The sequence below is a fragment of the Bos indicus genome, chromosome 14 (genome assembly GCF_029378745.1).
Source record: "Bos indicus isolate NIAB-ARS_2022 breed Sahiwal x Tharparkar chromosome 14, NIAB-ARS_B.indTharparkar_mat_pri_1.0, whole genome shotgun sequence".
NCBI classification, from domain to species: Eukaryota; Metazoa; Chordata; class Mammalia; order Artiodactyla; family Bovidae; genus Bos; species Bos indicus.
This window is the reverse complement of record NC_091773.1, coordinates 47,112,515-47,133,453: the sequence shown is the minus strand read 5'-3', so window position 1 is coordinate 47,133,453 and position 20,939 is coordinate 47,112,515. Positions and strand designations below refer to the sequence as shown.

Genomic DNA, 20,939 nt, shown 5'->3' with positions numbered 1-20,939 from the left:
TGGAAGGACTGATGCCGAAGCTGAAGCTCCAATACTTTGGCCACCTGACGCGAAGAACTGACTCACTGGAAAAGACCCTGACACTGTGAAAGGTTGAAGGCAGGAGGAGGAGGAGGCAACAGAGGATGAGATGGTTGGATGGCATCACCGACTGGATGGACATGAGTCTGAGCAAGCTCCATAAGTTGGTGATGGACAGGAAAGTCTGGCCACAGTCCATGTGGTTTCAAAGCGTCTGACACAACTGAGAGACTGGACTGAACTGATGGTTACTCCCACGCTTTTACATGGAAGCTGATGTGATTTGTCCACAGTTGGGCAGTGCTAACTTTGAATTTTAGTCCAGGATATCTGGTCTGTGTGAATAAGGCAAGGATAAGTCAGAAAGAAGACAGACTGAAAATTATATATAACATAGTACCAAAGTCAGAAAAGGGAAGGAAGTGGAGGAATTGTGTGCCATGAGAGACAGAAGTGTTAATTTTATACTTTCTGTGATCAGGAAAGCTTGTCATATAAACGGACTTTTTAGCAGGAAACAACAACAAATGGGAAATTAGTATCACGTCACAGTAAAGCTTGGACTATCAAAAACTCAAATTTCAGGTTTTCAGTTGCAAGTTGTTTGTGACGAAACATGTCGAACTAGCCCCTCTGAGTCTGCCTTCTAGCTATGAAAGGAAAGTAATACTACAAACTTCGTAGGCTCGTGACAAGGCAATAATCAGCAAGGAAATTAACACGAATTCAGAGTTCTATTAAGAATTTTAACCACTGGCTGAGACTGGGAAACGAACTGTGGGAAAGCCCACCTGTCTTCCACCCCGCGCACCGCCCCCTCTGTCTGGAGTTCACCCGGTGATTGGCTGCTCAACATGTCCGATCCGACCCCCCGCGCGTCCAGTCCAATCCCAGCCGTCCTTGAACCGCAAGTTCCCAGGGACCAGCCGAGTGGGCGGGTCCTGTGACGTCTGACGGCGCTTCACGTCACCGTGGCGGAAGTCGCGGCCGCTGTTTTGAAATCAGACCGCTCGAGTCTCACAAGCTCCTGCTTACGCCGAGGCCTGAGGTCGATCAGCGTCGGGGGACATCCCCGACACCTATCCTCCAGCCCTGCTGACCTGACGCCGCTGCCACGCCATGTCCACCCCTCCGCTGGCGGCGTCGGGGATGGCGCCCGGGCCCTTCGCCGGGCCCCAGGCCCAGCAGGCGGCCCGAGAGGTCAACACTGCATCGCTCTGCAGAATCGGGCAGGAAACGGTCCAAGACATCGTGTACCGCACCATGGAGATCTTCCAGCTCCTGAGGAACATGCAGGTGGGAAGGAGGGCGGGCCCCTCTCCGGGGCGTGCTTGGAGAAAGCGAGGTGCTTCTGCGAGGGAAGGAGCAGCTTGTTTGTTACCTGGGGTCCCTCGGCGTCGATGCGGCTGCCCTGGGCAATCCACGAGTATGGAGTCGCCCCCATTTACATTCAGAAGTGTTCCCCGATAAAGTGTCTGTCCCCAAGATGTGAAGGTGATGTTTTCCAGACCGGATTTCTGAAAAGGATGAAGCCGCATTTTCTAGATTCGACCAGGTTCTGTAGGCTCTAGGTGAACTCTTGTATCTTTCAAGGTAGAGGTGGGCCTCACTCCTCCACGCTCTTTGGGTTATTTTAATCTCATATTTTTCCACAGAATACTTTGTGATGGTTCAAGGAGTTGAATTCAGATTCTGCTAACCATTTTTGCTAAACAGCTTTATTTTGGTATAACTGATTCCCAATACAATGCATTTATTCAAAGTTTTGACGCATGTGTACTTGTGAAACCAACGTCCATCACCCCACAGTTCCCTCTGTGGAGAAGTGAGCACATTCTCGTGCCCCTTTTAAATTTACTTCTGGCTTTCCGTCCACAGGCAGTCTCTCTTTTGATTTCTGGCATCATAGCTAGTTGGCATTTTCTAGAGTTTCCTACACATGAAATCATACACTATGATTGGGGGCGGGGGGAGGGGGGATGCGGATCTGGCTTCTTTCACTCAACAAATATCAATAGGTCATTCCTTTTCATTGCTGAACAGTATTCTATTGTATGAATATATCACAATTAGTGTATCTGTTGATGGCCATTTGGTCTGTATCCACTTTGGAGCTATTATAAATAACACTTCTGAGTGTTCAGCTACAAATGTTTGTGTGAACATATGTTTCATTTCTCTTGAGTAGGTAGATGCCAAGGCGTGGAATTGCTGGGTTATGAGGGAAATGATTGATTACTATTCTAAGAAACTTTTCCAAAAGTTTCCTCATCCTTGCCAGTAGTTGTTACTGTCTTTTTCCTTGGTTTTTTTTTTTTTTTGGAATTGTATGTCTTTGTGTTTCATCAGTACTTTCTCCCAGTCTGTGGCATGTCTTTTTATTCTCTTCACATTGTCTTTTGAAGAACAGATATTTTAAACTTTAATGGAATCCAATTTATTGATTTGTCCTTTTACAGATTTTGGGTTTTGGTACCATACCTAAGAAGTCTTTGCCTAACCCAAAGATTTCTTATGTTTTCTTCTGAAGTTTTATAGTCTTAGGTTTTACATTTAGGTCTATGATCCACATGGAGTTACTTTTTTAAAATACTGATAGATATAGATCTGGTTTTTTTTTTGCGTTTGGATATCATGTCAGTCCAGCACCATTTTACTGTTTTACTAACCCATGTTTAAGGCTTATCTTACTAGTGTGTGATGTGGATATCATTCTTGTTTTATGGATGAGGATTCTACGGATTCACCTCTCTTTTCTGAGAGGTGAAGTGACAGAGGTGATAGTCAGTGTAGGGTAAATTTGAAACCAGGTCCTCAGACTCTTAGAACTTTCGAACTCTTATTTCAGCTGCACTAAAGATTGTTTTATTGCCTTTTTAAATACAATGGTTGGGGTGTTTTTCCTATTGATTCTAGAAGTAATACAACTGTATGGAAATATTTTAAGACCCTGTTAATAAGCCACTGTGAGATAAAAAGGGAATCCAAGAGGAGATATGAAATCTTTGGCAATTGTTTTAAAAATATATAGATTAAAATGTAAGATGATTAAAATAGATTAAATGATCTCTTAGAATTTAGCAAATATTTATTTTTAAGCTGCTGTATTGGACTAGTAGAGCTACTAGCTAACATTTATCAAATACTTTCCTTAGGAACATTGTTGTAAGAACAGTTCTAAGAAGTATTTTTATCTCTATTTTACAATTAAGGAAACTGAGACTTGAAGAATTTACTCAACATCATATATGACTGGTAGCTTTTTCTACTAACCTTTTTATTATACTAACTTGCTATCAACACTTTGTATTATTAACAGAGATCTAATACACATCCATGACTGACAGTGAAAGAACTGAACTCTTTCAAAAGATACTATCAATAACTAGATTACATGTGGACATATATTCAAAACCAATTTGTAAGGACTACAATAACTTTTTCTTTGTGCTTGTGAATTCTGTGTTTTAACTCACTAAGAACCTTTGGGCCATATCATAATTGGCTGTAAATTAAGCAACAGTGTGCTCCTTAATTTATAGAAAGCTGGGAGGAGAAGTGGTACAAACAAGACTACATATAAACTATTTGTTAATACATTTTTCATTTCAAAGTTTTTAAATTATCTTCTATATTATTAATCCAGAAGGATCAGATCAGATCAGATCAGTCGCTCAGTCGTGTCCGACTCTTTGCGACCCCATGAATCGCAGCATGCCAGGCCTCCCTGTCCATCACCAACTCCCGGAGTTCACTGAGACGTCCATGGAGTCAGTGATGCCATCCAGCCATCTCATCCTCTGTTGTCCCCTTCTCCTCTTGCCCCCAATCCTTCCCAGCATCAGAGTCTTTTCCAATGAGTCAACTCTTTGCATGAGGTGGCCAAAGTACTGGAGTTTCAGCTTTAGCATCATTCCTTGTAAAGAAATCCCAGGGCTGATCTCCTTCAGAATCGACTGGTTGGATCTCCCTGCAGTCCAAGGGACTCGCAAGAGTCTTCTCCAACACCACAGTTCAAAAGCATCAATTCTTTGGTGCTCAGCTTTCTTCACAGTCCAACTCTTATATCCATACATGACCACTGGAAAAACCATAGCCTTGACTAGATGGACCTTCGTTGGCAAAGTAATGTCTCTGCTTTTTAATATGCTGTCTAGGTTGGTCATAACTTTCCTTCCAAAGAGTAAGCGTCTTTTAATTTCATGGTTGCAATCTCCATCTACAGTGATTTTGGAGCCCCCAAAAATAAAGTCTGACACTGTTTCCACTGTTTCCCCATCTACTTCCCATGAAGTGATGGGACCAGATGCCATGATCTTAGTTTTCTGAATGTTGAGCTTTAAGCCAACCTTGTGACTCTCCTCTTTAACTTTCATCAAGAGGCTCTTTAGCTCCTCTTCACTTTCTGCCATAAGGGTGGTGTCATCTGAATATCTGTGGTTATTAATATTTCTCCTGGCAATCTTGATTCCAGCTTGTGCGTCTTCAAGCCCAGCACAAAACTCAGCAGTGGCCACAGGACTGGAAAAGGTCAGTTTTCATTCCAATTCCAAAGAAAGGCAATGCCAAAGAATGCTCAAACTACCGCACAATTGCACTCATCTCACAAGCTAGTAAAATAATGCTCAAAATTCTCCAAGCCAGGCTTCAGCAATACATGAACCGTGAACTTCCAGATGTTCAAGCTGGTTTTAGAAAAGGCAGAGGAACCAGAGATCAAATTGCCAACATCCACTGGATCATGGAAAACACAAGAGAGTTCCAGAAAAACATGTATTTCTGCTTTATTGACTATGCCAAAGCCTTTGACTGTGTGGATCACAATAAACTGTGGACAATTCTGAAAGAGATGGGAATACCAGACCACCTGACCTGCCTCTTGAGAAACCTGTATGCAGGTCAGGAAGCAACAGTTAGAACTGGACATGGAACAACAGACTGGTCCCAAATAGGAAAAGGAGTATGTCAAGGCTGTATATTGTCACCCTGCTTATTTAACTTATATGCAGAGTACATCATGAGTATCTTTAGTCTTTATTAAATACAAAATATAGGCAAAGTATGTAGTACCTACAATGTAGGTACAAAAAATGTAGTACCATAATAAAGGTATAGCCTGCTTCTGTATGTAAAGTGTAATTATTATATTTCTTATTGTCACCCAAACAAGAAAGCAGTGACCCTTTGAAAATTTTTTCTTATTTTTTAATGTTTTGAAACTTCATAAATTGAAAGATCATGAGAAGTCCCACATAGTATTGTGGAGGGTGAACTCTCAATGCTTTTGTCCTTTAAACTGTTTTCACTAATTCAGTCTTTGATACTTTAACCCTTTTCTTTGAGATATCATCTTCAGAATGTTTTAATGCTTGAAAATTTCCCAAAATCCTAATATTATAAAAACTAATTTCAAAGAATTTTAAAAGATTCATCTCCTTAAATTGTAAACCATAACATTACAGGAAATTTAGAAGTGAGATAAAAGAAGAAAATCAATTATTAAGCCTATCTTCCTGTTAAATCTTTTATGAACTATTACACCTTTTAATTGGAGAAGGAAATGGCAACCCACTCCAGTACTCTTGCCTGGAGAATCCCATGGAGGGAGGAGCCTGGTAGGCTACAGTCCATGGGGCCGCAAAGAGTCGGACACGACTGAGCAACTTGACTCACACCTTTTAATAACTGTATATGTATAATTACGTATACACCTTTGGTCTTTTTTTTTTCCCCCTCTGTGCTTATGGTTTTACCTACTTGGAACAATAGTGGCTCTTATTTTCTTTCTTCTCTGAACACTGTATCAGGCTTGATTCCTACCTCAGCTGTTTAGGAAAGAAAAAAAGGATGAAGTGAGGTTTAGAAAAGACTGGATTGATCTTCTAGCTTTAAACATTATTTGGAGTTTTGATTTTAAGTCACTTTGTAATCCCTAAGTGTATGAATTAGTGATTTTAATGAAATTGTATACTAGAAACCATTGTACAAACTTTGTTAATTCTAGTTTTAGGATAATTTCACAGATCAAATTGTGGGAATAAAATATTGTAAAGATGTACACAGAGAGGAAGATTTTGTAAGTTTCAGCACTGCACAAAATATGCATTTAGTTGTAAGTAAGTAGTAGTTTTTCCATTTATCTGTGATTTTTGTCATTTCAGTATGTATTTTGGCTTCTTTTGGTAAAATTCCTGAATTAAAAATATATAAGCATCCAAGACAGAGTTATGATCATAGCAGTTATTTGCAATAATTTATTAATAATATTCAAGTACAGATTGATTTGTTACTATATATCACCTGCTATTGATTTCTTTTAAAGTAAAACTTTTGGTGACAGCTTTATGTTTTAATGCATGCCCAGAACATCTTAATTATAATAGTTAAGGTATCTTGAGATTATTTTTGCAACAACGGCAGCATACTCTTCTTTTTCTTCTACTGAAAAGTCCTATCTTCATTTTTTTCCTTTTCTTCTTCTTTTTCTTAAAATTGTATTTTGAGTTGTTTGAATTCAGCTCCTGGTTGAGTTCAGCACCTTGCTGCTTTTACATTATCTTAAGTGATATTAAAATTGTGTATTCTTTTTAGTTATAATACAAAGCTATGGTATAAATATAATCAAAAGTTAGAGGCAGAAAGCATTTCAACTGATCAGAAAGGCTTATCACAAAGTCTTGTAGAACTGCTTGACAGTATGCTAAGGAGCTAATTAATAAATGAGCATGTATTACTGTTAAATTCTTAAAGTTGCACTTGATTCATTGTGAGGAACAGCTTGCTTTTATGCATTGCTCAAAGATTGTTTCTGTTCGTTAGCTTTGCTTAAAGAAAATCTTGATTTTCATTACTTTTTGTTTCTGGGTTTTTGTCCGAGAAGCTGCCAAATGGTGTCACTTACCATACTGGAACATACCAAGACCGGTTAGCAAAACTACAGGATCACCTTCGCCAACTTTCTATTCTCTTCAGGAAGCTGAGATTGGTCTATGATAAATGCAATGAAAACTGCGGAGGGATGGATCCCATTCCAGTAGAGGCAAGTTTTAGTGGTCGAGGGAGGGTGAATGTAAGAGTCTTAGGACATTTGTAATTTTTTCCCTTTTTCTCTTCTATTTTCACAGTATTTTCAGATTTTGATCATACTGGTTTCACTTTTGACTAGAAAAGATTAAATTGTGAGATATATGTGTGTGTGTATATATATATAGAACTGTCTTTTCATGTTGATAATTTCTTGCAGACTTTAGCATCCAGGCTGATGGTAAATTTTTGTTGTTGGGGGAGATTATCGGAGATTATCTGTGGCACTTCTATTATTGCTGTCAGTGTCTCATTTTAATTAAGTCAGTGCATGATGTCTTAGTAGACATTTTAATAGTATTGTAAAATACTTTTACAGTGGTTTTCATGTAAGTTCTTTATGGATAAAAGGTTATGACCATTTTCATCATTATTAAATTATCTTAGTAGAATCACTCTAGTTTTAAATATATTTCTTTAAGTTTAATCTTGGATCGTAGGTATATTTTAGTTAATCAGGTATACGGTTATTTTTATAGGTGGTCCTTTCCTGTTGACAAGTGATAATCTCTGCCACCAGAGGTAGCTGGTGGCAGAGAGTGGGGTTAGATGTTCTCTCACTCTATATAAAGAACAGTTCCATGTCGTCAGTGCTTTCTTATTTGAGTGATCAGCATGTATGGGGTGAACAGACAAAGAGTAAACTGCAATACAGCCTGAAAAAAAGTGGTCAGATGTGGAGGGTCAGAAATATAGTGGACTCTGACAGAGGCTGCAGAAAAGTCAAGGAAAATAAGGAATGAAAACTGTCCAGCAGATTTTGCTAGAGGAAAACTGTTGGTATATTTGGTCAGAGCTTTGGTAGAAAGATAGCAACAGAAGTCAGATCACAGTGAGCTGAAGATTAAACAGGAGGTAAGGAACTGAAGCCAAAAAGTGGATATCCATCTTTCAAGAAGCTTAGACTAAAAACAAAAGAAGAAGTAGGTGGTAGGAGGGATAAAGTTTGGGTTCCCCCCACCACCCCCCACCCCGCCCCTTCCAAATGGGAGAACTTGTTTAGATGAAAATGGAAGAAAACAGTCAGGTGAGGTCAGGGGAAATAAATAATGAAGTCGGGAGGGCAGAGGAATCAGTGTACAGGAATGAAGACTAAATGTATTTGAGATGAAGGACCACTGTCTGCATTTGGAGAGAGGAAAGGAAGAAAGTAGTTGTGGATGTAGGCAAATTTATATTTGTCCCAAGAATTCACAGAAGTTTGGCTAGATTGATTACTGGTTATACTAGTTACTTACCTCTGTCCTATTCCTGCATTGGTAATATAAGATGGAAGAGACAAGTCTCTGGTGACTGTACAAGGGGTTTCATCAAACAAATGTCATCACAAATCTATACATATTTAATTATAATTCTGCTGGAAGTTTCATTGCTATATAAACTTTTTCTCTTACAAAAAAACTTTCTCCCAAATATAAGACATCTAGAAATCTACATAGACACTTCAATAGCAAGTAAATCACAATTATATAATATATGTCCATGAAGTTCCTTTCTTTCTAGTATAGATCAAGGAAGCCTATTCTAGCTGAATGGACATAAAGTACTTAAGGGTAGGACTTGTATCTTATTTGGCATTATTTTTGCAGTGTCTGCTCACCCAGTGTCTGCCAATTAAATATTTGCTGATTGACTGAGTAGGATATTACTTAATTACATGTGACAACTAATTTTGCTAAAAGGACTGTTTTGCAAAAGAAACCCAAAAAGCAAATGTATAGAACTCATTGAAATGATATATACTTCTAATGCTTTTATTTTACGCCATCACTTGAATTAAAATATATTTTTGTACTGTTAAGATAAAAGTATAAAAATTTATCTTAATTAGATGTATTATCTATGCCAGTATAATTGGAAATTGTGTGTCATATCTTTGACTTTTAACTTGTGTCTGTCACTCTCAGCAACTTATTCCATATGTGGAAGAAGATGGCTCAAAAGATGACCGGGCTGGCCCACCTCGTTTTGCTAGTGAAGAGAGGCGAGAAATTGCTGAAGTCAATAAAGTGAGTTGCTAGTCTGTATGTCTTACATTTCTGAATATTGATAAAAATTAAAAGGGAGTCTATATAACTCAAAAACATAATTTGAATTATAGAATTACATGAAGTTGTTTCTTGGCAAATTTAACCTACTTAGATTACAACTCCAGAGAAGGCACTAGCGACCCACTCCAGTATTCTTGCCTAGAAAATCCCATGGGCAGAAGAGCCTGGTGGGCTGCAGTCTATGGAGTCGCACAGAGTCGGACACGACTGAGCGACTTGGCTTTCACTTTTCACTTTCATGCATTGGAGAAGGAAATGGCAACCCACTCCAGTATTCTTGCCTGGAGAATCCCAGGGACGGGAGCCTCATGGGCTGCTGCCTATGGGGTCGCACAGAGTCGGACACGACTGAAGCAACTTAGCAGGAGCAGCAGATTACAACTCAAAACTCAGAGGTAAACAGAAATGCCATCTGGTTAGTCAGAAGATCACAGAATTCAGGCAGTAAAGCTCTTAGAAAGGCCTCATAGGCGCTCTGTCACAGCCCATTTACATTTTCTTCTCTAGGCAGAATTGTAGCTCTCTAGGTTACAGCATGTTAGGAGCAGCAAATGATAATACTTTACAAGTAGGAGATGTGAATGTCTCAACAGCTGAATAAGAAACTGAGAGTTATCAAAGCACTACCCCATCCTACCCTTCACCCCTCAAAAGTTCCTAACTTGAATTTAATGCTGATTACTTTCAGAAGTTCAGAAGATAATGTTCAGATAGTTCTCTTGAAGCATAGGGAAATAAGGGATGTTGTCGGTCCATTCTGGGATAGAAGCGTGGCTAACAAATAGCACACAAAATAAAACTACCAGTCTTGGTGCTTTACTTACAAATAAGTGCCCCCACCTCCTGCCTCACTCCTGAAATTCCTAATGCTAGTTAATAGAATTCATCAGGACATTAATTAATCTACCACAGCCAAAGAGGGTTTTCTGAGGTAGAGGAGGAAGACTTAGTTGACTTATATAAGGTCTGTAGGCTAAACTGAAAAAAAATTTTAGCAGCAGCAGCAGCAGAAGACATTTGATAGACTTCAAATGTTGAGGACTCAAAGAATGCTTACAATTATTAATGTGATAGTCTTAAAAAAAAAACTTTTTATTTCAGATATGTAGCCAACATTTTTCATAGAAATGAAATACAAAACTAGTCATATTGCTGCTGCTGCTGCTAAGTCACTTCAGTCGTGTCCGACTCTGTGCGACCCCATGGACAGCAGCCCACCAGGCTCCTCTGTCCACGGGATTCTCCAGGCAAGAATACTGGAGTGGGTTGCCATTTCCTTCTCCAGTCATATTAAAAACAGGCAGAAAATAAGATGCCTTATACTACTGTGTTTGATGCTATTTTAGAAATTATAGCCAGTGAAACAAACTTTATGAAACAGAAGTTATAATATTATATAAAAATTTGTTAAGTTTATTAAGGTAGTACATAACATTATAGCTTAAGCTTCTGAAGCTCAAAGCAGCTCACTGATTAACAAGTAGAGGCAATAAGTATTTGATAAAAGAGCTTAAAGATTTATACCATTTTCCTATAATGTCATAAACCAGTTAGATTATAAGATCCTATTCACAATTGCAACAACAAATATTAAGTTGTTAGTATTTCCATAATATATGAGACTAAACTTAGTATATATAAAAGGATTTTTTTGGTAAAACTTTTTATGTTATATTGGAGTATAGCTGATTAACAATATTATGATAGTTTCAGGTGAACAGCAAAGGGACTCAGCCATACTTACACATGTATCCATTCTCCTCCAAACTGCCCTCCCATTCCGGCTGCCGCATACCATTGAGCAGAATTCCATGTGCTGTACAGTAGGTCCTTTTTGTTATCCATTTTAAATACAAAAGTGTATACATGTCTAACGCGAACTCCCTAACTGTCCCTTCCCAAGAAAAATCCCAAATAAAGAACCTAACCTTACACCTAAAATGACTAGAGAAAGATCAGATAAAACCTAAAGTTAGTAGAAGGAAATAAATCAAAGATCAGAGCAGAAATAAATGAAATAGAGACAAAGAAAACAGTTGCAAAGATGAATGAAACTAAAAGCTGGTACTTTGAAAAGATAAACAGAATTCATAAACCCTTTGCCAGACTCATAAAGAAATTTTGAACAGCTGAAAAAACACATGACATTCTTACATGGGCAATAACTACTCTAAAAATGCCAGTCTTGATTATTTCATAGTTATTTATTTATTTTTTTAATTCAAGGATAATTGCTTTACAGAATAGTGTTAGCAACACTCCAAGTACAAATGTGAATTCTCTTGAAATTGCACAAAATAGTAAGATTTTAGTGCAATACCAATCAAAAAACAAATAAAAAATTGGAACTTTTTTCCTTGAGAGCATACTCAAATATATATAATAAAAAAAATTCCAGTAAGAGTAATAAAACGAACAGACTCTTTGCTTCAAAAATTAAAATGTTAGATGAAGCATATTATAAAAACAGTAAGTGTGAAATCCTGGCATAAGAACAGACAGATTCAGTTCAGTCGCTCAGTTGTGTCTGACTCTGTGACCCTGTGGACTTCAGCATGCCAGGCCTCCCTGTCCATCACTTAAACTTATATCCATTGAGTTGGTGATGCCATCCAACCATCTCATCCTCTGTCATCCCCTTCTCCCACCTTCAATCTTTTCCAGCATCAGGGTCTTTTCCAATGATTCAGTTCTTCGCATCAGGTAGCCAAAGTATTGGGAGTTTCAGCTTCAACATCAGTCCTTCCAATGAATATTCAGGGCTGATTTCCTTTAGAATGGGCTGGTTGGATCTCCTTGCAGTCCAAGGGATTCTCAAGAGTCTTCTCCAACACCACAGTTCAAAAGCATCAATTCTTCGGCGCTCAGCTTTCTTTATAGTCCAACTCTCACATCCATTGGAATGAAAACTGACATTTTCCAGTCCTGTGGCCACCGCTGAGTTTTCCAAATTTGCTGGCATATTGAGTGCAGCACTTTGACAGCATCATCATTTAGGATTTGAAATAGCTCAACTGGAATTCCATCACCTCCACTACCTCTGTTCATAGTGATGCTTCCTACGGCCCACTTGACTTCACATTCCAGGATGTCTGGCTCTAGGTGGGTGATCACACCATCATGGTTATCTGGGTCGTGAAGATCTCTTTTGTATGGTTCTTCTGTGTATTCTTGCAACCTTTTCTTAATATCTTCTGCTTCTGTTAGGTCCATACCATTTATATCCTTTATTGAGCGCATCTCTGCATGAAATGTTCCCTTGGTATCTAAATTTCTTGAAGGGATCGCTAGTCTTTCCCGTTCTATTGTTTTCCTCTATTTCTTTGTATTGATCGCTGAGGAAGGCTTTCTTATCTCTCTTTGGTATTTTTTGGAACTCTGTATTCAAATGGGTATATCTTTCCTTTTCTCCTTTGCTTTTTGCTTCTCTTCTTTTCATAGCTATTTGTAAGGCCTCCTCAGACAGCCATTTTGCTTTTTTGCATTTCTTTTTCTTGGGGATGGTCTTGATCTCTGTCTCCTGTACTGTGTCATGAACCTCCATCCATAGTTCAGAAAGAATGAAGAGATGGAGCCAAAGCAAAAACACCATCCACTTGTAGATGTGAATGGTGATAGAAGCAAGGTCCGATGCTGTAAAGAGCAACATTGCATAGGAACCTGGAATGTTAGGTTCATGAATCAAGGCAAATTGGAAGTAGTCAAACAGGAGATGGCAAGAGTGAATATCGACATTTTAGGAATTAGCAAACTAAAATGGACTGGAATGGGTGAATTTAACTCAGATGACCATTATATCTACTACTGTGGGCAAGAATCCCTTAGAAGAAATGGAGTAGCCATCATAGTCAACAGGAGTCCAAAATGCAATACTTGGATGCAATCTCAAAAACGACAGAATGATCTCTTTTCATTTCCAAGGCAAACCATTCGATATCACAGTAATCCAAGTCTATGCCCTGACTAGTAATGCTGAAGAAGCTGAAGTTGAACTGTTCTATGAAGACCTACAAGACCTTCTAGAACTAACACCCAAAAAAGATGTCCTTTTCATTATAGGGGACTGGAATGCAAAAGTGGGGAGTCAAGAAATACCTGGGGTAACAGGCAGATTTGGCCTTGGAGTACAGAACAAAGCAGGGCAAAGGCTAAGAGTTTTGCCAAGAGAACGCACTGGTCATAGCAAACACCCTCTTCCAACAACACAAGAGAAGACTCTACACGTGGACATCACCAGATGGTCGATACTGAAATCAGATTGATTACATTCTTTGCGGCCAGAGGTGTAGAAGCTCTACTCAGTCAGCAAAAACAAGACCGGGAGCTGACTATGGCTCAGATCACAAACTCCTTATTGCCAAATTCAGACTTAAATTGAAGAAAAGTAGGGAAAACCACTAGACCATTCAGGTATGACCTAAATCAAATCCCTTATGATTATACAGACAGATTAGTGAAATAATATTCAGAAAAACTGTTTTACTATTATATTAATATGTGACAATTTAATATGACATAAGAGGGATTATGTGGAAAATTAGTCTTTAAAAATAGACACTTTGGGGAAAATTTAGCTAGTTTTTACATTATACCATGTGTCAAAATTAATTTCACAGTTGAAAATAAGACTTGTAAAACAAAATACTAGAAAACTAAAAGAAAAATATATATAAAAACTCAGAAAAAAAAGATTTTTCTAAAATAACATTTAAGAAAATTTTATGAGGTGAACTATACATTAAGAATATTTACAGCAAATTTGACAGTAATAAGCATAAAGAATTTAGGGATTAGGAGGGGAAACTTTTAAGTTAGATCTTGAAGAGTAAGTGGTGTTTGGTAGTCCAGAGATGAGACATCCATATATTAAGTGTTTTATGTTAAGGTTGATAATCTTATATATTAATTCACAATGGATATATCCTATTATTTTTCTCTGTAGTAAGGATGTTAGTTATAGAATGAAATGTATAGGTAAATGAAACACCATTGTGTGTGATGATTACTTTGATTTCATAATGCTACGTGTGACTTAAATATAGTTTGTTCTCTAACCTAGAAGATATTATGATATTTTGGTGGGGCAGGGGAGAGAAAAGCTTCAGAATGAGATCATTTCTCTCAAGATAAGTTTCATTACACTTCCTATTTCTCTAAGTTTCTCCCTTTTTCTAATATGGTTTTGAAATAGCCTATTCTCTGGAGGAGTCTGGTGGGCTACAGTTCATGGGACCACAAAGAGACACGACTGAGCGACTTCACTTTCACTTTCTTTTCAAATAATCAGAATATAGTCATTCCTTGACAGTATGTAATCAAAACACTCTTACTAGCTAGAATTTTGTGAATTTTAAGATAAGGATATAATTGATACAAAGCATTTGATATGTTTTTCTCCACATTTGGATGTAGGTCTCTTTATGGTCTCTGTCTAGGACCCACCTACCTCTTTCCTTCCCCCAGTTGTTTCAGTGTGGTTATGTCATAATTGGGATTCAGTAAATATTCTGTGTTCATATTATTATGGCACATAGATACTGTTTATTGCTAAACCACATAGGAAACCAGAGTTATATTTCCTGGAACAATTTTTTGTTTTCCTAGAGTTAATAGTTCTGTAATTTTGAAAATTTTTGATTAGTTCTTTATGGATCTGTGGGAGCAGCTCAGTACTGTTTTCCAACTTTCCAGCATCAAATTATCAGATGACTTATAGGTTTGTTCCCCCAATTCCATCCTGCCCCCAGAGTCCTCCTTCTTGCTGGGACCATCTTGCTAGGTCTGAATTGAATGCTCACTAAGCCTGGTATTCAACTACCGTCCTGGGGCCTTTCCTTCACCTCTTCAGTTAATTTTACTATCTCCTCAGTCTTCCATCTTCCTCTTTCTTGGTTTATTTCCTCCCTTGTTTGTAAGGTTCATACATCAGTGGCTTCTTCAGGAGAAATGCAGGGACTTAAGTTTTTAGTCTTTGTGTATCTGTCCAGATGATTGGTTGGTTGGATATAAAATTATATGTTGTAAATTAATTTCCCTCAGGAATTAGAAGGTGTTCTTCCATAATCTTCTCATATGGCATTTGGTAGATTTTAAAGAGCCTAGTTATAAATATTTTTAGGCTTTGTGAGACAAAAAGCCTTGTTCTGATGTAAAAACCATCCTTAGTTCACAGGCCTTACAAAAACAGGTCACGTGCCATAGTTTGTCTATTACGTTTTGTTGTCTTTGTAGATGGAGGATCAAAGATCTGTGGAGCATCAGATGCTTAAACATGAGGCGTTTCTATTTGGGAGTGAGGCACTAAGACACTAATCATAGGCTTTGTGAATTGGCCTTCATCATAGCAAGATTGGAAACAAGCTGGCTTTTTTCTTTGGAGGATCCCCAAGGATCTTTTACTGACATTTTTTTCTTTAGGGCTGTTCAGAATCTTCCAGTGTCCTACACAGAGGGATAGTCTCTTGTCTTCTTGCCTTCTGCTGTGCTGGTGGCACTGAATCCCTGAATCCCCAGCTATTCGGTTCATAAGAAACAAACCTGGTTCCCTGAAAGGGGGAGTGGGTACGGAAGTCTGGAGAGGGGACTCAGTCCCGTGTTGGTGAGGAGTAGGAATGAGCAGCCTAGGCTCTTGCTTGTTTCTGTAGCTCTTCCCCTCCAGCTTCCGTCCCCAGGCCTCACAGCAGACTTTGCCATGGCACCTGCCTCCATGGAGATCAGCCATTCTCAGGGGCATCCTTCTGGGTGGGACAGTGGTTTCCTCCCATTCATTTACCATTCCTCTCATTTACTATACCCCTTCTATGCCCCACCTTAAAATGTGCCACCTGGCATCTACTATTGTCTCCTTTCTGATCATTTTTCTCCATGTGAATTTATAGCCTTTTCATTCCCCTCCTGCCATTTTATTAGGGTTTGAGAAAAAAAAGAAATACGTGTTTAGTCCACAGTGTTTATCTGCAGTAAGTTTATTTCAATACACAAAATAGTATTTCTGAAGGTTTATCTATTTTTGGAATAAAAGCCCATATTTTAAATTCTGTTCCCATTTCTACTTCAGGCATTTGAGAACGCTTTTTGATTTTGATTAAACCATTTGAATCTGTTGAATTTGCTGTTGTATGTGCTTCTGGCTTTGGGGTAAAACTTGTTTCATTAACATGGTATTGAACTGAAGATTATTACAAAAAGGAAAGAATCCATTAAATGTTTTAAATTAAACAGATTTAAAGCTTAGCCCTATATTTCCACTGGAAAAAATTTTGAAGAGAATTTATAGAGAATGTATCTTCTCTTGAGAGGCAGGAGAAGTATTCATTTGATTGGCCTCATGGCTCTCTCTTACTTCCTGGAAACTGTTAGTCTAATTTGAGGAAAGACTGAAGAACTAAGTGATAAACAGACCAATTAAAAAAAAAAAAGGGAGAGGCTTACTTCACTCTGAATGACACTCTGTAGGTCCATCCTAAAAAGTTTCAAGTTTGGGGAAAAAAAAAAAAATATATATATATATATATTTTTTTTTTTTTAAAGGGGAGAGGCCTAAGTTTTGGTTAACTCAAATTGAAATTCCCCTTAAAAAAGCAAAAGAGAATAAAGTTAACAGCTAAAAACCAAAGTGGATTTTTTGACCCAAAGAGGTTTTTAACTCATTCCTTAAATAAAGCATCATAAATGTGAATTAAACATAATTCATATCCTATTAATCAAGTTATCTTATGTATAATTAGTGCCACTAATTATTTTTTCCTTTCCTCTACTTATTCAAATTTTGTACCTCCCTTCTGGAATATAAGATTAAAATATAGTTGAAAAATTATAAAATACTGAGTAAACTCATGATCATTGATATATATTTCTGCCTTAATGGCACACATACCTGAGTGTTTTTGTGAAAAATGTTTATTTGAAATAACCACCTTCAGATGGTAAAATGTTGGTCTAATCTAATTACAGGCTTCCCTGGTAGCTTAGTGGTAAAGAATCTGCCTGCCAATGTAGGAGATGTGGGTTCAGTCCCTGGGTTGAGAAGATCCCCTGGAGAAGGAAATGGCAACCCACTCTAGTATTCTTGCCTAGGGAGTCCCATGGACAGGCTGTAGTCCATGGGGTCACAAGAGAGTCAGACATGACTGAGCGACTAAACAACAATTTAATTACATAATTACACAGATGCTATTAAAAGTCGAAATTAATTGGTTTGATTTTTCAACCACAGTTGTGCCTTGACCAACACAGGTCTGGATAGTGCAGGTCCGCTTACATGCAGATTTTTGTCAATAAAATACTACGGTACTGCACAATCTGCAGCTGACTGCATCTAAAGATGCAGAACCATGGATACAGAGGACAGACTGCTTTGATCAATTGTCACAGCTTTTGGGTGAATATTAAATTACATAGTATTACTTAGCATAAACATTTTTTAAGTACTCTACTTACACATTCACCTGTTAATGTAACAAATTAGGCACAGCTGATGGATTTTGATAATAGCAGCTGTCAACCTCTGTTAAAACCAATCAGTGGCAAGATTGTATATATTAAATCCTGTATCATGTCATGAAAATTTATTTACAGTTTAACCACTAATAAGCATAGCTGTCAGCTTTGGTGTTGATATTTTCATGATGTGTTTTGGCCCCAGGTATTTTTTAGTTGTATGCTAATTTTTTTTAATTTAAAACTTAGTGGTCTCTTTGAGACAAACTATCCTAATGCCTTATAATATGGCATTCTTTAAATAAAAAATTTTTACTGTTCCCCAAAGTTGAGTATTACCTTGAAAATATACTACCGTTTTTTAGTTATCTTTATTTTTTGAGTTAATGAAGCTAAATTTTTTAATATCAGAATTTATACTTCCAAGTGAGTATTCTTTAAAGTAGCATTTATTCCATTGATGAAACCATTGTGGGAGCCATCTGTAACCTCTGTTTTGATACTGATTTGAAAGTCTCTTTTTAACCACTCATTAATATAATTTTATTACTTCCAGTTACTTCTTAATGAATACTGAAAATGTGATCACTAAGCTTCTTTCACCAAACTTGGCCTTTCAAGAAGTTGAATACCAATAGGAATTTCTTCCTCCTCCCTTTTGGCTTCTTTCCTCCTGTTCCCTGACTCTAGATAGAATATGAACAATTTATTTAATCTCAGTTTGCTCTTTAATAAATCAAAATTAAGGTTTCTAGGTCTCCTTATAATGAACATGTATGACTTAATCTAGAGGTATTTTAATGTAGTGTCTTTAAAATTATCTAACTAACTATATTACTTCCAAACGTAATATTTCCAAGAGGTCACTTAACAGTAATGATTATCATAATAACTAGTGAACACTTTGAAATTCTCTGTTTTGATCTTGTTTTATCTACACAGACATTTACTACATACGATTTGAAGAAAAGATGCTTAATAAGAAGTTGATAAACTGTGGCCTGTTAGAGAGCCAGATCTGGAGATAACAGACACATTCTATGTGCATTCAGGGCATCCAGCAAATCTCAGTTATGAAGAAGATTCTATCGGGGCTGTGGCATCCTGTCTTCACTTTTCAGAATTAGAAGTAGATTGCACTTCGTGCTTAGAGAAATTAGTGACTTCTGCCACATGTTTGAAGGATAAATTGCATTTTTATTATACTTTATATTCTCTATTGACAGTTTATGTTCTGTGCCTACCAGTAACATTTGTTGAATGCTTACGTCTACCCACTCCAGTATTCTTGCGTGGAGAATCACATGGACAGAGGAGCCTGGCAGGCTGTTGTCTATGGGGTCTCAAAGAGTCCGACACAACTGAGCAACTAACACTTTGACTTTTTATTCACTTTCACTTACTTGTATGCTAGGTGCACTGCTAACACTTGATGTGAATCAGGTCTTTTACTCTTTATAACAACCCTTATGAAATACGTTCAGTTATTATCCCCATTTTTGTGTTGTGGAAGCTGACGCACAGAGAGATTAAGTAATATTTACCTAGTGAAGGAGGTGAGCGTAAACCCAGAGAACCCAGGCTTTAGGGCTTGTGTTCTTAACCATTAAGCTACACTGCCTTGTGGAAACCTATATGCTTAGGTCTTATAATTGAATATTTTAGCTTATTTTCTTTGGTGGTTCGAGTGGAGGAGGAAAAGGAGGTAGGGGGCTGGAGCCATAGGCTCTGTAGGCCGAATTAGAATTTATTATGCCTTTCAGTGGATGTTTGCGGCCAGAAAAGTATTGAGACCTTCTGCCTTAAGGAAGTGCATGCTTAGTCCCTCAGTCATGTCTGACTCTTTGGGACCCTGTGGACTGTAGCCCACCAGGCTCCTCTGTCCATGGAATTTTCCAGGCAAGAATACTGGAGTGGGTGCCATTTCGTATTCCTACCTTGCCTTAAGGAAGTGTTTAGCTTAATTTCTGTCTGGTTCATTAGAGTTCTGACTTAATGACATTTTAATCTTATATCTTCATGGTCTGTACTTCATGAAACATTTTTTGATAAATTCTTTTGTTTCTGCAGAAACTCAAACAGAAGAATCAACAGCTGAAGCAAATTATGGATCAATTACGAAATCTCATCTGGGATATAAATGCCATGTTAGCAATGAGGAACTAAACTGATATTTAAATTTCTGGCTTTACACATGTTACACTGTTTTTTTCCCCTTAAGTACTTTTTCCCTTTGAAGAAGATTATTTATCGGCTTTCAGTCTAGTCACTAGAATTAAAATTTCTATTTTTTACACTGTGGTTTTATATTAAAGTATTCACTGATGGTTTTTTAAAAAGCTATTGATTCTGTGAAAGACTGTTGTTAATACATTTTGATGAGATTTGTTTTTGGTTACTCTTCATGAATTGAATAATTGTTTTTTAAAAGCAAAAATAATTAACTTTTGTAAATAAATTTCTAAATTTGACACTGATTGTTTTGTTCATTTCATTACCTGTTTAGGAGAAAATTAAAGGTTTAAATATTCTTGCAGATGAAAATATCAAGTTCAGTCCATCTGTGGTACAAATTAAACATAAAAGTTACCATTTGAGCTCAATTTAAAAATTTTAGTTTGAGTCCCAATAAAGTCCCATGGACTGCAAGGAGATCCAACCAATCAATCCTAAAGGAAATCAGTCCTGAATATTCATTGGAAGGACTGACGTTGAAGCTGAAACTCTAATACTTTGGCCACCTGATGCGAAGAGCTGATGCATTTGAAAAGACCCTGATGATTGAAGGCAGGAGGAGAAGGGGATGACAGAGGATGAGATGGCTTGATGGCATCACCGACTCAACAGACATGAGTTTGAGTAAACTCTGGGAGTTGGTGATGGACAGGGAGGCCTGGTGTGCTGCGATTTATGGGGTCGCAAAGAGTCAGACACGACCGAGTGACTGAACTGAAAGTTAGAATGGAAGAACAGTTAGCTTATCTATTGCTGTAAGTAGATAAAAATTAAGATTTCTTTTATTGTGGTTCTTACTTGGCATGCTCTGTCTCTAAAAGGAGAGAAAATTTTGTTGCAATGCCAACTGTGTGTTTATTTGCTACCTGCTTTAGGCCACGAAGCAATCCCCTATCTGATTTTTCAAGTATACCCTAAAGTAACCTTAAGCAAATTTTGGAAACAGTGAATTCTTAAGAGTTTAAATGACAAATTCTTTTGTAGCTTGGTTCTACAGTAATAAGTCCTTTATAGGTCTGCCTACAAGCAGCTGGACTCTCAGATTATAAATAGTGCATCCTCAAATAAGAGAGTCAGATTTTCCTCGGGAAGGACTTTTTCCAGCCTGAT

At 37.6% G+C, this 20,939-nt stretch overlaps 1 protein-coding gene across 3 annotated transcripts; it reads left to right on the top strand.

The window, feature by feature from the left end:
• The first annotated feature begins 974 nt into the window (after window positions 1-974).
• Window positions 975-20,071, top strand: MED30 (mediator complex subunit 30). 3 transcript variants are annotated; one of them, XM_070802755.1, is made up of 5 exons: window positions 975-1,317; window positions 6,902-7,060; window positions 9,012-9,113; window positions 10,863-10,978; window positions 19,665-20,071. In XM_070802755.1, the coding sequence occupies exons 1-5, from the start codon at window positions 1,141-1,143 to the stop codon at window positions 19,690-19,692; spliced, it is 582 nt and encodes a 193-aa protein (XP_070658856.1). In that variant the 5' UTR covers window positions 975-1,140; the 3' UTR covers window positions 19,693-20,071. The 3 variants fall into 3 exon arrangements, with proteins under 3 accessions (XP_070658856.1, XP_070658857.1, XP_019829585.2); XM_070802756.1 differs by having other exon boundaries at window positions 18,537-19,710; XM_019974026.2 differs by lacking the exon at window positions 10,863-10,978 and having other exon boundaries at window positions 978-1,317.
• Window positions 20,072-20,939: the final 868 nt, after the last annotated feature.

What these genes read in the sequence shown, in the direction of transcription:
- MED30 (XM_070802755.1), top strand. Translation starts at nt 1,141, where the DNA reads ATGTCCACCCCTCCGCTGGCGGCGTCGGGGATGGCGCCCGGGCCCTTC. An exon ending in TGGATCCCATTCCAGTAGAG is followed by an intron (nt 7,061 to 9,011) that starts GCAAGTTTTAGT and finishes TGTCACTCTCAG; the next exon opens with CAACTTATTCCATATGTGGA. An exon ending in AAATTGCTGAAGTCAATAAA is followed by an intron (nt 9,114 to 10,862) that starts GTGAGTTGCTAG and finishes ATATTATGATAG; the next exon opens with TTTCAGGTGAACAGCAAAGG.